We start from the raw sequence: 12,499 nt of genomic DNA, 5'->3' as shown, positions 1-12,499 counted from the left end.
GAACATTGTTTACAATCATGGCCACCAGCAGCGAGAGCGATTCGGACCGAGAAAGCGAAGATTTCCCCATTAGTTTGAGCCAGGATGAAAGATTTGTGGATGAGGAAAGTGAGAGTGAAGGACTAGGAAAAAAAAAAAGAGGGCAGTGGGAGCGATTCAGATGCGGAAGATGATGTGAGATGCGCCGTGGCAGCCGTGGGGGAGGCAGGAGCACTCGGCCAGGCCCAACCGCAACAAGGGATAGAGCCATACCGCTGACGGTGACGGTCAGGAGGACGCATATTGATGCTGGAATAGCATATGACATAGATCGCCTTCAGAATACTGAATGGTAAAATGTTTTTTATTAATACACTGTACTTTGTGTATGTGGTCCAATCCAACCGTGTTCGCTTGACATCTCTGTTCCATAGTAAAGCTTGACTGTCATCTTTCGGGAATGTAAACAATGAAACGCCGACTGTGTTTGTGTTGCTTAAGGCGGCCGCAATACACAGCTTCCCACCTACAGCTTTCTTCTTTGATGTCTCCATTGTTCATTGATCAAATTGCAAAAGATTAACCAACACAGATATCCATAATACTGTGGAATTATGCGATGAAAAGAGACAACTTATAGCTGTGAACGGTGCTGGGACAAAATGTCTTCTACAATGCGTGACGTCACATGCACACGCCATCATACCGCGACGTTTTAACATGATATTTCCGCACGAAATTTAAAATTGCAATTTAGTAAACTAAAAAGGCCGTATTGGCATGTGTTGCAATGTTAATATTTCATCATTGATATATAAACTATCGGACTGCGTGGTCGCTAGTAGTGGCTTTCAGTAGGCCTTTAATAACACCTAAAACTAGTGAAGTTGGCACGTTGTGTGAATCGTAAATTAAACAGAATACAATGATTTGCAAATAATTATTAACTTATATTCAATTGAATAGATTGCAAATAAAATATATTTAATGTTCGAACTGGAAAACATATTTTTTTTGTTTGCAGATAATCATTAACTTGGAATTTAGTGGCAGCAACACATTCAAAAATAGTTGGCACAGGCATTTTTACCGCTGTCACATGGCCTTTCCTTTTAACAAAACTCAGTAAAGGTTTGGGAAGTGAGGAGGCCAATTGTTGAAGATTTTCAGGTGGAATGTTTTCCCATTCTTGCTTGATGTATAGCTTAAAATCCCCTGGAGAGCAGGGAAACCTGCGAAACAGTTGTATATATATATATATATATATATATATATATATATATTAGGGCTGCGAATCTTTGGGTGTCCCACGATTCGATTCAATATCGATTCTTGGGGTCACGATTCGATAATACATCGATTTTTTTTCGATTCAATTCGATTCTCTATTCAAAAACGATATTTTTGTTTCACTACTTTTGGTTTGTTTTGTGTCATGTTTGTGTCTTCTCATCTGCTCTGTTTATTGCAGTTCTGAGTGTTTCTGGGTCAGGTTTGGTTTTGGAATTGGATTGCATTGTTATGGTATTGCTGTGTAGTGGTTTGTTGGATTGATTAAAAAATAAATAAATGAAGAAATAAATAATCCATTTTTAAAAAATTAGAATATATTCTGAATCGTATTTGAATAGATTTTTGCCCACACCCCTAATATATATATATATATATATATATATATATATATATATATATATTCCTCGCACACTAATTGACTTAAAGAGCGCGCACTTGCCGCGGCACAAGCGCGATGATGTCACGTTATTGATGTGAAAATGCATTTTTAGACAATATGATTTGCGTGAGCGGCTAGGAGACACAGAGAGTTTTTTTCATACTTAGAATTTCCGGCAGGCTGGATTTCGGAGAGTAGTTGGACCCCTGGTTTAGATGATGTCATTCAATTTCCAAGCTCAAATGTCGACCGTAGACATTTTTAAAAATAAAAAGATTCAAGTTATTGTGATGTTTTTGGTGGTATTTCTGTAATTTCACAATATTTTTCAGACTCCTGTCGCCAGGTTCCTCGAACGCTGCTCTCCACCTTGTATGATGGATGCTCTCCAGGAGGAGGAAACCGAGAACGCCTGGATGTTGTTGTCCTGGCTGGCGTCCTTTGTCATGGTGTTTGGAGGATCCCTGCCCTATCTACCCCAATATCAGGAAATCCAGAGGAGCAGGAACACTGAGGGGTTCTCGACCAGAGTGTGTCTGGTTCTGCTCATCGCCAACATCCTGCGAATCTTTTTCTGGTAAGGACAAAGAAATGTTCACATAGGAGACATTTGATCCCGATGCTCTAGTCTTAACTTAATGGAGTAGCAAGTCTGCAAGTGTATACTTTGAACTGTTCTATTTATGAGGGCGCAATGTGGTTTGACCTCATGTTATAGAAAGATGCCATCAAAATACAAACCAGAGGCTACATTCTGCTCACGGAGCAGCAGAGGCAAGCAAAACAAGGTTGCTTGCAGAGGTCGATGCATTACTAGGGGATGTAAACACACACTATGTCGCAACATTACAGTACTGCCATCATTTTTTAAACTTTATTTGATTCCAAAGTGTTGAACACAGACATGATTTTATTTTGAGGCTCTCCCCCAATACCATTACAAAAAAAGTGTCACTGTCATGATCCGCGGCTCGGATCATGTCATATTCTGGTTTTGTTCTGTTTGTATATCACATCCTGTTTGGTTTTTGTCTTCCTTAGTTCAAGGTGGCACTTTCTGGTTGTTTCCGTTGCCATAGCCACACATTAGTGTCACCTGCATCTTTTTTTTTCACGCGCACCTGCTTTGTGATTATCTCCTTTATTTAAGCCTGCCCTTTTTGTTCATTCAGTCTCGCAGTCGAGTTTGTATTTGATGCAACAGGTGACGTCGATATCCCGAATTGTGGTAAAATACTTTTTGTACTTGTTAGCTTCCATGCTATTCCGTTGCTTGTCCCTAGCTCACATGCTAGCGCTTTTCGTTCTTTCTAGCTCTCATGCTAGTTATGTTTGTTTTGTCTGTAGTGCCTTCTGCAAGTGTTTTTGTTCTTAGTTTGTTCTTTAGTATAAATAAATCATCATTCGTTACCTGCACGCTGTGTCTTATCCGACCGACTGCATCAACGGGAGAACACACCCGCATCACCACAATGCACAGTCACTTTGTTATGTAAAACTTTTTCTACATTTTCTTTCAAATCGAATAGAATTTGATGCATGTTTTGTCCTAAAATTGATTAATTGCAAAATAACTATTAATATGATTTAAAAATAATTTAACCAGCTGGAGTTTAATCCGAATACAAATTATTAGGGATAGGAATATGTTGGAGGTAGAATTTCATGTCATTCATTAATTGCCATTTTACATGCACTTCCATCCATCCATCCATTTTCTACCGCTTATTCCCTTTTTGGGGTCGCGGGGGGCGCTGGCGCCTATCTCAGCTACAATCGGGCGGAAGGCGGGGTACACCCTGGACAAGTCGCCACCTCATGCACTTATTTACGCAAAACAAACTATTTAAAAACAAATTGAAATCCGTTTTTTGAAATTAACAACAAAAAGTCTACAAAATGTATCATAACTTGCGGAGTTTCTCAAGGATAGATACTAGGACTTACACTTTTTCTTTTATATGTAAATGACATTGTGACTTTGTCTCATTTACTTAAGTGCATTCTATTTGCGGATGACCACACTTTTTATTTTATTCAAGAGAAAATATAAATGAAGTCCTACATATTGTAGAAGATGAATTCCATAAAATTCCGAAGTGGTTCAATGCCAATAAATTGTCCTTAAGTATCAGCAAAACTAAATTCATGATTTTTTTGTAGTAAAAGGAAATACATTGTGCGTCATTAGTCATTAATGGATTAGAACTTGAAAGGACACATGAGATTAATTAAGGGTATGATTGATGAATATTTGACCTGGCTGTTAGCAAAAATTAACTTGTGTTCATCGTCGATGAGAGGAATTGTTTTTTTTGGAGATTTCCTGAAAAATGTCATCAAAATGTTCAAGTTATTTTGCTGGCAAACAATCTCTGGCGAATACATAAGATTTTTGGCAGAGGTAAGAAAGTCTGTGTTCTGTAAGGCGATACTTTGGTCTGGAGTGTTTCCAAGGCGGCACAAAGCCAGCCAGTCATGTCGCACAGCACGGAAGTAAGCACCAAAAAAATGTCGAACATAAGAAATATGAGGAAATTGAAAAACTACTTGGTAAATCGCTGCTTTTTTTTCTCTCGATGTCAGAGCCTATCTCAGCTGGTACACACTGGACAAGGCGCCTACTCTTGAACTGTCATCCAGAAAATATATTTGAAGCCAGTTTGTGAGGTATTTATATTTTTAGAAGTTACGTTAGTTAACACTTCTGAGAGAGTATTTCCCAGACTTATATAAAAATGTCCACTGTGGAGGACACTGCGTCTCATAAAGTAAAAGTTGAAAGGCACTAAAGTGAACTTTATTGTTTTTACACTAGATGTTTACATCGCCACTTTAAAGACATGAAACTGTATGTTTTTTTTCCAATATTTGCTTAAAACAACAGATTTTCCTGCACAATTCTTTGCACTTAAAAATGTCTGTGTAGTAATAATTTGAGCATTATGTTTGTGTTCAATTACAGTCAGTGTGTGTTTATCCTAAACATTTCTGCTACTTCACATTATAAAGTATTTTAAGGCTTTTTTTTTTAACATATACTACAAGAATATTGTACCTAGGCCTTAATACCGTGATAATAACATACCGTGAGATTTGATACCGTTACATCCCTACAATTATAGTATCAGGATAAAGTCAATACTACTGTGGTTGGATCAATATTTTTTATTATCAATTTTTTTGTCGTTTTTTTATTATTTACACACTCATGAAATAAGTCCCTTGGCACAGGAGGACTTTAAGGGCAAAAAACAATGAATTCAAATCAGAGGTAATACTTTAATAAATATTTATTGGATTTTTTTACACCACCAGCCTTTGTTTTTGTATGATTATGATTGTGATCAATCATTTAATAATCTTAAAAATGTTAAGTGTCACACGGGGGTCGCATCTTTATGCAGGGTTGTTCTCTCGGGATGCAGACAGACAACTCCGGACAAAGCGTGAAAGTATGAGTTAATTTATTGCTCATAAATCATGCACCGTAGATACAAACAGAAAACAAGCAAAAGGAAAAACGCGCCGATCGCACGTGAAGCTAAGGTACAAACTAGCACAGGAAGAATAAACTAGGTGACAAGAAATACTAACGTAACATGTTGCGCATAGCAAACGACGAAGCCAGACCGAGTGTGGCGAGCAACACGAATAAATAGCTCTCTGATTAGTGGTCGACAGCAGGTGAGCATGCCGACCACTAACCAGAGGCAGGTGAACCCAATTAATCCCCCTGGAAACCAAAAATAAACCCAGATGTGCACAAAACAGGAACTAAGGTATTCCAAAACTAACAGAACATAACAAAACATGATCTGTTGCCCGGATCATGACAGTTAAGTATCAGTATCGGCATTGGTATTACCAAGACTGCCCAAGTAACTACTTGGTATTTGTTGTGTCACCCAAAACTAATGTAAAGTGTCCAAGCAACAGAATAATATGTCCTTATTACATTTTTACAGAGCCATGTTACATAAAGTAATCAGATATTAACAATAAATTAACAAGAAGGTTTATAATAGTTATTAGGAAATTGTCAGGTTCGTCCCTGACAGTTTGGTTATGTTTTAGTTTTTCCCTATGCATTTGTCTTTGTTTCCTCTGTGTGTGTAGTATTTCCTCTCAGCGCTCTTATTTTGTCTGCTTCCTGTGTTTCTCCCTGGGCGCTGTTTCCCCTCAGCTGCGGCTGATTGGCACCTGGCCACACCTGGTGTCAATCAGCCCACTCCTATTTTAGACCTGCTTTGTCCTCCACTCGGCGCAGGATTATTGTCGTTGCTACCTGTCGTGCCAATGCAGCGTTGCGGTAAGCTATATTCATTAGCTGTTTGTAGCTTACTGTCTTTTTTTCCCTGTTTCCAGTTTTGTTTGTTCATAACCAAGTTTGTTATCCGCCTTGTGCGCGCTTTTTGTTAGTACCCCTTTTGTTTGTTCTTGTTCTCCTGATAGCTTCCACGCTAGGCTTGTTATATTTCAGCTCTCATGCTAGCTCTTTTAGTTTATCGGCTTTGTGCACGCTTTTTGTTAGTACCCTTTTTTTTGTTCTTGTTCTAGTATTTTAATTAAATCATGTTTCCCTATTCAATGCCTGCCTCCTTCTCTGCATCTTGGGGTTCGTCACCAACTAACTGACAGAAATAATACATCATGAAATTATGTGTTAGAGCAAACGTCAGCAGCTAAATCAGGAGCCTTTGTAACCTATTTTGAAATGGTTCTATCATCATGTATACTGTATGCCAAATAACATATGATGTACAGTACAGGCCAAAAATGAGGACACACCATCTTATTCAATGCATGTCCTTTTTTTTTCATAACTATATACATTGTAGATTGTCACTGAAGGCATCAACATTATGAATGAAGACATGTGGAGTTACCAAAAAAGGTGAAATAACTGAAAACATGTTTTATAGTCTCGTTTCTTCAAAATAGCCACCTTTTGCTATGATTACTGCTTTACACACTGTTGGCATTCTCTCCATGAGCTTCAAGCACACCTGTGAAGTGAAACCATTTCTTGAAGCTCATCGAGAGAATGCCAAGAGTGAGCAAAAAAATTATCGGCTCAAGAAGTGGCTATTTTGAAGAAACTACAATATATTTTTTCAGTTACTTCACCTTTTTTGTTAAGTACATAACTCTGCATGTGTTTATTCATTTTTTTTAATGCCTTCAGTGACAATCTACAATGTAAATAGTCATGAAAATAAAGAAAACAAATTGAATGAGAAAGTGTGTCCAAACTTTTGGCCTGTACTATATTTTACTAATGCAAGAGGCTGCAATATATATCGCAATGTAGATGTTAGGCTATATCGCCCATCCCGACCGATTTTGCACTCATCGAGGAACCCCTACGCAAGAGCAAAAAAAAAATATATAGAAATCAAAATTATTTTCTTTGTCTTAGCCACTCTTCAGTCTTTTTCTCACAGTTGTAATGCGAGTCCTTCATCACAATTTGCATTCTGTCCTCTGCAAAGACTCTTCCTCTGTTGTTGACTGGACAGATACTGACTGTGACTGTGATGGTCTGATTGCCATTGTGCAGGATCGGCAAGCAGTTTGAGCTCACTTTGCTGCTCCAGAGTGTGGTGATGATCCTCACCATGTTGGCTATGCTCCACCTGTGCTGCACCGTCCAAAACACCAACCGTGTGAGCACCAAGCGACACCGTCTCACAGGTCAGCAGCATTTTTTTAAAGCTGTACTGTGAATCATATTCGATGTGGTGTGAACTGAGGTTACTGTACTTGCAAAATGATCAACTGCTGCTTTTTGCCAAACGAGGGGACCGTTGGAACAGCTTGGAATGTCACGTTTTTATGCTTTCTAGCACTCACTTTCCAGTTTTCTATTTGTCCTGTCCCTTATATCAACTGCTCATCTTCCATGCTAACCCAAATGGAAACAGGCTGTTTAGAAGCAAGAAGTAACTATTAGCGATGTCTACATTAAAATGTGTGATACATTTACTTAAATGAATCAACAATTAGGGACCAAAGGGGAAGTTTAACCTGACCACAAAATGATGCTTAAAGGCCTACTGAAATGAGATGTTCTTATTTAAACGGGGATAGCAGGTCCATTCTATGTGTCATACTTGATCATTTCGCCATATTGCCATATTTTTGCTGAAAGGATTTAGTAGAGAACATCAACGATAAAGTTCCCAACTTTTGGTCGCTAATAAAAAAAGCCTTGCCTGTACCGGAAGTAGCAGACGATGTGTGTGTGACGTCACGGGTTGTGGAGCTCCTCACATCTGAACATTGTTTACAATCATGGCCACCAGCAGCGAGAGCGATTCGGCCCGAGAGCGCGACGATTTCCCCATTAATTTGAGCGAGGATGAAAGATTCGTGGATGAGGAAAGTGAGAGTGAAGGACTAGAAAGAAAAAAAAAAGGCGAGGGCAGTGGGAGCGATTCAGATGTCATTAGACACATTTACTACGATAATTCAGGAAAGTTCCTTATCTGCTTATTGTGTTACTAGTGTTTTAGTGAGATTATATGGTACCTGAAAGTCAGAGGGGTGGGGCCACGGGTGTGGTGACCACCAGTGTCCCCGGTGGGAGGAGGTAAGAGAGTCCGCAGCTGCAGGAAGACGCAAGCTCCGCTCATGTCTACGGTAAGAGCCGACTTATTACCACAATTTTTTCACCGAAACCTGCCGGTTGACATGTGGTCGGTAACCATGTTCGCTTGACCGCTCTGTTCCATAGTAAAGCTTCACCTTCCGGAATGTAAACAAGGAAACACCGGCTGTGTTTGTGTTGCTAGAATTCCCACCTCCATCTTTCTTCTTTGACGTCTCCATTATTAATTGAACAAATTGCAAAAGATTCAGCAACACAGATGTCCAGAATACTGTGTAATTATGCGATTAAAGCAGACGACTTATAGCTGGGATCGGACTTGAAAAAAATGTCCGCTACAACCCGAGACGTCACGCGCACGCGTCATCATACCGACGTTTTCAACAGGATACGCGGAGTGAAATTTAAAATTGCAATTTATTAAACTAAAGCGGCCGTATTGGCATGTGTTGCAATGTTAATATTTCATCATTGATATATAAACTATCAGACTGCGTGGTCGCTAGTAGTGGCTTTCAGTAGGACTTTAAATGAATAAACAATTAGGGACCAAAGGGGAAGTTTAACCTGACCACAAAATGATGCTTAAAGAGGAACTGCACTTTTTTGGGAACTTTGCCCATCATTCCCAATCATCATACAAGACATGACTAAAGATGGACTTTTTTTTTTAATTCTCACGGTGGCAGAGGGGTTAGTGCGTCTGCCTCACAATACGAAGTTCCTGCAGTCCTGGGTTCAAATCCAGGCTCGGGATCTTTCTGTGTGGAGTTTGCATGTTCTCCCCGTGACTGCGTGGGTTCCCTCCGGGTACTCCGGCTTCCTCCCACTTCCAAAGACATGCACCTGGGGATAGGTTGATTGGCAACACTAAATTGGCCCTAGTGTGTGAATGTGAGTGTGAATGTTTGTCTGTCTATCTGTGTTGGCCCTGCGATGAGGTGGCGACTTGTCCAGGGTGTACCCTGCCTTCCGCCCGATTGTAGCTGAGATAGGCGCCAGCGCCCCCCGCGACCCCAAAAGGGAATAAGCGGTAGAAAATGGATGGATGGATAAATAGTAAATAAATGCGATCAAAAATGTGTTTATAATGGAGCTCATGGCAGCAGCTCTGTTTTTGCCTTTAAAAACCTTTAAAAAACGTCCAAAAATCTCCATTAGGGTTTTATATACACAATGTAAGTACAAAACCGGAAACCAGTGATGTTGCCACGTTGTGTAAATGATAAATAAAAAACAGAATACAATAATTTGTAAATCCTTTTCAACCTATATTCAATTGAATGGACTGCAAAGACAAGATATTTAACGTTCGAACTGGTCGAACTTTGTTATTTTTTGTTAATATTAGCTCATGTGGAATATGATGCCTGCAACATGTTTCAAAAAAGTGGCAAAAAAAGACTGAGAAAGTTGAGGAATGCTCATCAAACACTTATTAGTGATTATTGCAAAAAAGAAATGCGTTTCTCAGCTCGAACATTAAATATATTGTCTTTGCAGTGTATTCAATTGAATATGAGTTGAAAAGGATTTGCAAATAAATTGTCTTCTGTTTTTATTTACGATTTATACAACGTGCCACCGGGCTTCACGGTGGCAGAGGGGTTAGTGCGTCTGCCTCACAATACGAAGTTCCTGCAGTCCTGGGTTCAAATCCAGGCTCGGGATCTTTCTGTGTGGAGTTTGCATGTTCTCCCCGTGACTGCGTGGGTTCCCTCCGGGTACTCCGGCTTCCTCCCACTTCCAAAGACATGCACCTGGGGATAGGTTGATTGGCAACACAAAATTGGCCCTAGTGTGTGAATGTGAGTGTGAATGTTGTCTGTCTATCTGTGTTGGCCCTGCGATGAGGTGGCGACTTGTCCAGGGTGTACCCTGCCTTCCGCCCGATTGTAGCTGAGATAGGCGCCAGCGCCCCCCGCGACCCCAAAAGGGAATAAGCGGTAGAAAATGGATGGATGGATGGATAAATAGTAAATAAATGCGATCAAAAATGTGTTTATAATGGAGCTCATGGGAGCAGCTCTTTTTTTGCCTTTAAAAACCTTTAAAAATGTCCAAAAATCTCCATTAGGGTTTTATATACACAATGTAAGTACAGAACCCGAAACCAGTGATGTTGCCACGTTGTGTAAATGATAAAATAAAAAACAGAATACAATAATTTGTAAATCCTTTTCAACCTTTATTCAATTGAATGGACTGCAAAGACAAGATATTTAACGTTCGAACTGGTCGAACTTTGTTATTTTTTGCAAATATTAGCTCATGTGGAATATGATGCCTGCAACATGATTCAAAAAAGTGGCAAAAAAAGACTGAGAAAGTTGAGGAATGCTCATCAAACACTTATTAGTGATTATTGCAAAAAAAGAAATGCGTTTCTCAGCTCAAACATTAAATATATTGTCTTTTTATTCAATTGAATATGAGTTGAAAAGGATTTGCAAATAAATTGTCTTCTGTTTTTATTTACGATTTATGCAACGTGCCACCTTCAATGGTTTTGAGTTTTGTATATACAGTTGCCATCAAAAGTCTACATACACTTGTAAAGAACATAATATCATGGCTGTCTTGAGTTTCCAATAATTACTACAACTCTTATTTTTTTGTGAAGTTTGGTTCTTTTATGAATTTATTATGCGTCTACTGAAAATGTGAGCAAATCTGCTGGATCAAAAGTATACATACAGCAATGTTAATATTTGCTTACATGTCCTTTGGCAAGTTTCACTGCAATAATACACTTTTGATAGCCATCCACAAGCTTCTGGCAAGCCACTGCTTGAATTTTAGACCACTCCCCTTGACAAAATTGGTGCAGTGCAACTAAATGTGTTGTTTTTCTGACATGGACTTGTTTCTTTAGCATTGTCCACACGTTCAAGTCAGGACTTTGGGAAGGCCATTCATTCTAAAACCTTAATTCTAGCCGGATTTAGCCATTTCTTTACCATTTTTGATGTTTGTTTGGAACACCCAACTGCGCCCAGGACCCAACCTCCGGGTTGATGATTTTAAGAATTTGGAGGTAATCCTCCTTTTTCATTGTCCCATTTAATAAAGCAACTGTTCCATTGGCAGCAAAACAGGCCCAAAGCATAATACTACCACCACCATGCTTGACGGTGGGCATGATGTTCCTGGAATTAAAGGCCTCGCCTCTTCTCCTCCAAACATATTGCTGGGTATTGTGGCCAAACAGCTCCATTTTTGTTTGATCTGACATCACATTTACGGTTTAGCTCGGTTGATAGAGCGGCCATGCCAGCAACTTGAGGGTTGCAGGTTCGATTCCCGCTTTCGCCATCCTAGTCAATGCCGTTGTGTCTTTGGGCAAGACACTTTACCCACCTGCTCCCAGTGCCACCCACACTGGTTTAAATGTAACTTAGATATTGGGTTTCACTATGTAAAGCGCTTTGAGTCACTAGAGAAAAGCGCTATATAAATATACTTCACTTCACATAGACAGAGATAAGATCTTCTGGAGGAAAGTTCTGTGCTGCGCTGTAAGCCGACTTTTACTGACGTTAATTTGCGAGTAAGAATACATAGAAAAAGTACATCCATCAACAGTGCAGGTCCCCTTTAAGTAAAATACTGTACATAGGAAAATATGGATAAAACCTATAGCCGCCTTCTTGTTGTCGTGCAGAAAATTGCAAAAAAAAACCAACTTTGGGTGTTTTTGACACAGGCTTGAAAGTAATATTAGTTTATTCGGATCTATTGTTTCTTTCTTGAGAGCGGTGTAGTTACAGTGTTTCCCACAAGACCTGAATGTACAAAAGTATCTGTGGGGTGCGGTTGCCTTGACTCGTTTGCAAAATTGCCCCTGGCACAAAACTGAGCTGTTTGGGTATGTTGCTGGAAGAAATGTGCAACATTATCCCATATTTAAAAAGAAAAACAAAAACAACTTTGTACAACAGAACATTAAGTTAATGACCTCCGGTGGTTGGTTTTATTTTGTGCGCCTTATTCTGCTCACTTAACAGAGAGAAAGGGACGGCGTGGGGCAGTGGGAGAGTGGCCGTGCGCAACCCGAGGGTCACTGGTTCAATCCCCACCTAGTACCAACCTCGTCACGTCCGTTGTGTCCTGAGCAAGACACTTCACCCTTGCTCCTGATGGGTGCTGGTTGGCGCCTTGCATGGCAGCTCCCTCCATCCGTGTGTGAATGTGGAAGTAGTGCCAAAGCGCTTTGAGTACCTTGAAGGTAGAAA

At 39.8% G+C, this 12,499-nt stretch overlaps 1 protein-coding gene across 1 annotated transcript in view; it reads left to right on the top strand.

The window, feature by feature from the left end:
* The window catches only part of si:dkey-246g23.2 (solute carrier family 66 member 2), a 77,418-nt gene that overhangs the window by 11,746 nt on the left and 53,173 nt on the right, over positions 1 to 12,499 (top strand). Inside the window, exons 2-3 of the mRNA XM_061917996.1 lie at positions 1,984 to 2,228; positions 7,215 to 7,348. Of these exons, the coding sequence (XP_061773980.1) occupies positions 2,026 to 2,228; positions 7,215 to 7,348 (337 nt within the window). The 5' untranslated portion in view covers positions 1,984 to 2,025. The remainder of the gene's footprint in view (positions 1 to 1,983; positions 2,229 to 7,214; positions 7,349 to 12,499) is intronic.

This window comes from Nerophis ophidion, linkage group LG12 (assembly GCF_033978795.1).
Source record: "Nerophis ophidion isolate RoL-2023_Sa linkage group LG12, RoL_Noph_v1.0, whole genome shotgun sequence".
NCBI classification, from domain to species: Eukaryota; Metazoa; Chordata; class Actinopteri; order Syngnathiformes; family Syngnathidae; genus Nerophis; species Nerophis ophidion.
The sequence above is the reverse complement of the archived record's forward strand: the minus strand, read 5'-3'. Positions and strand labels throughout refer to the sequence as shown.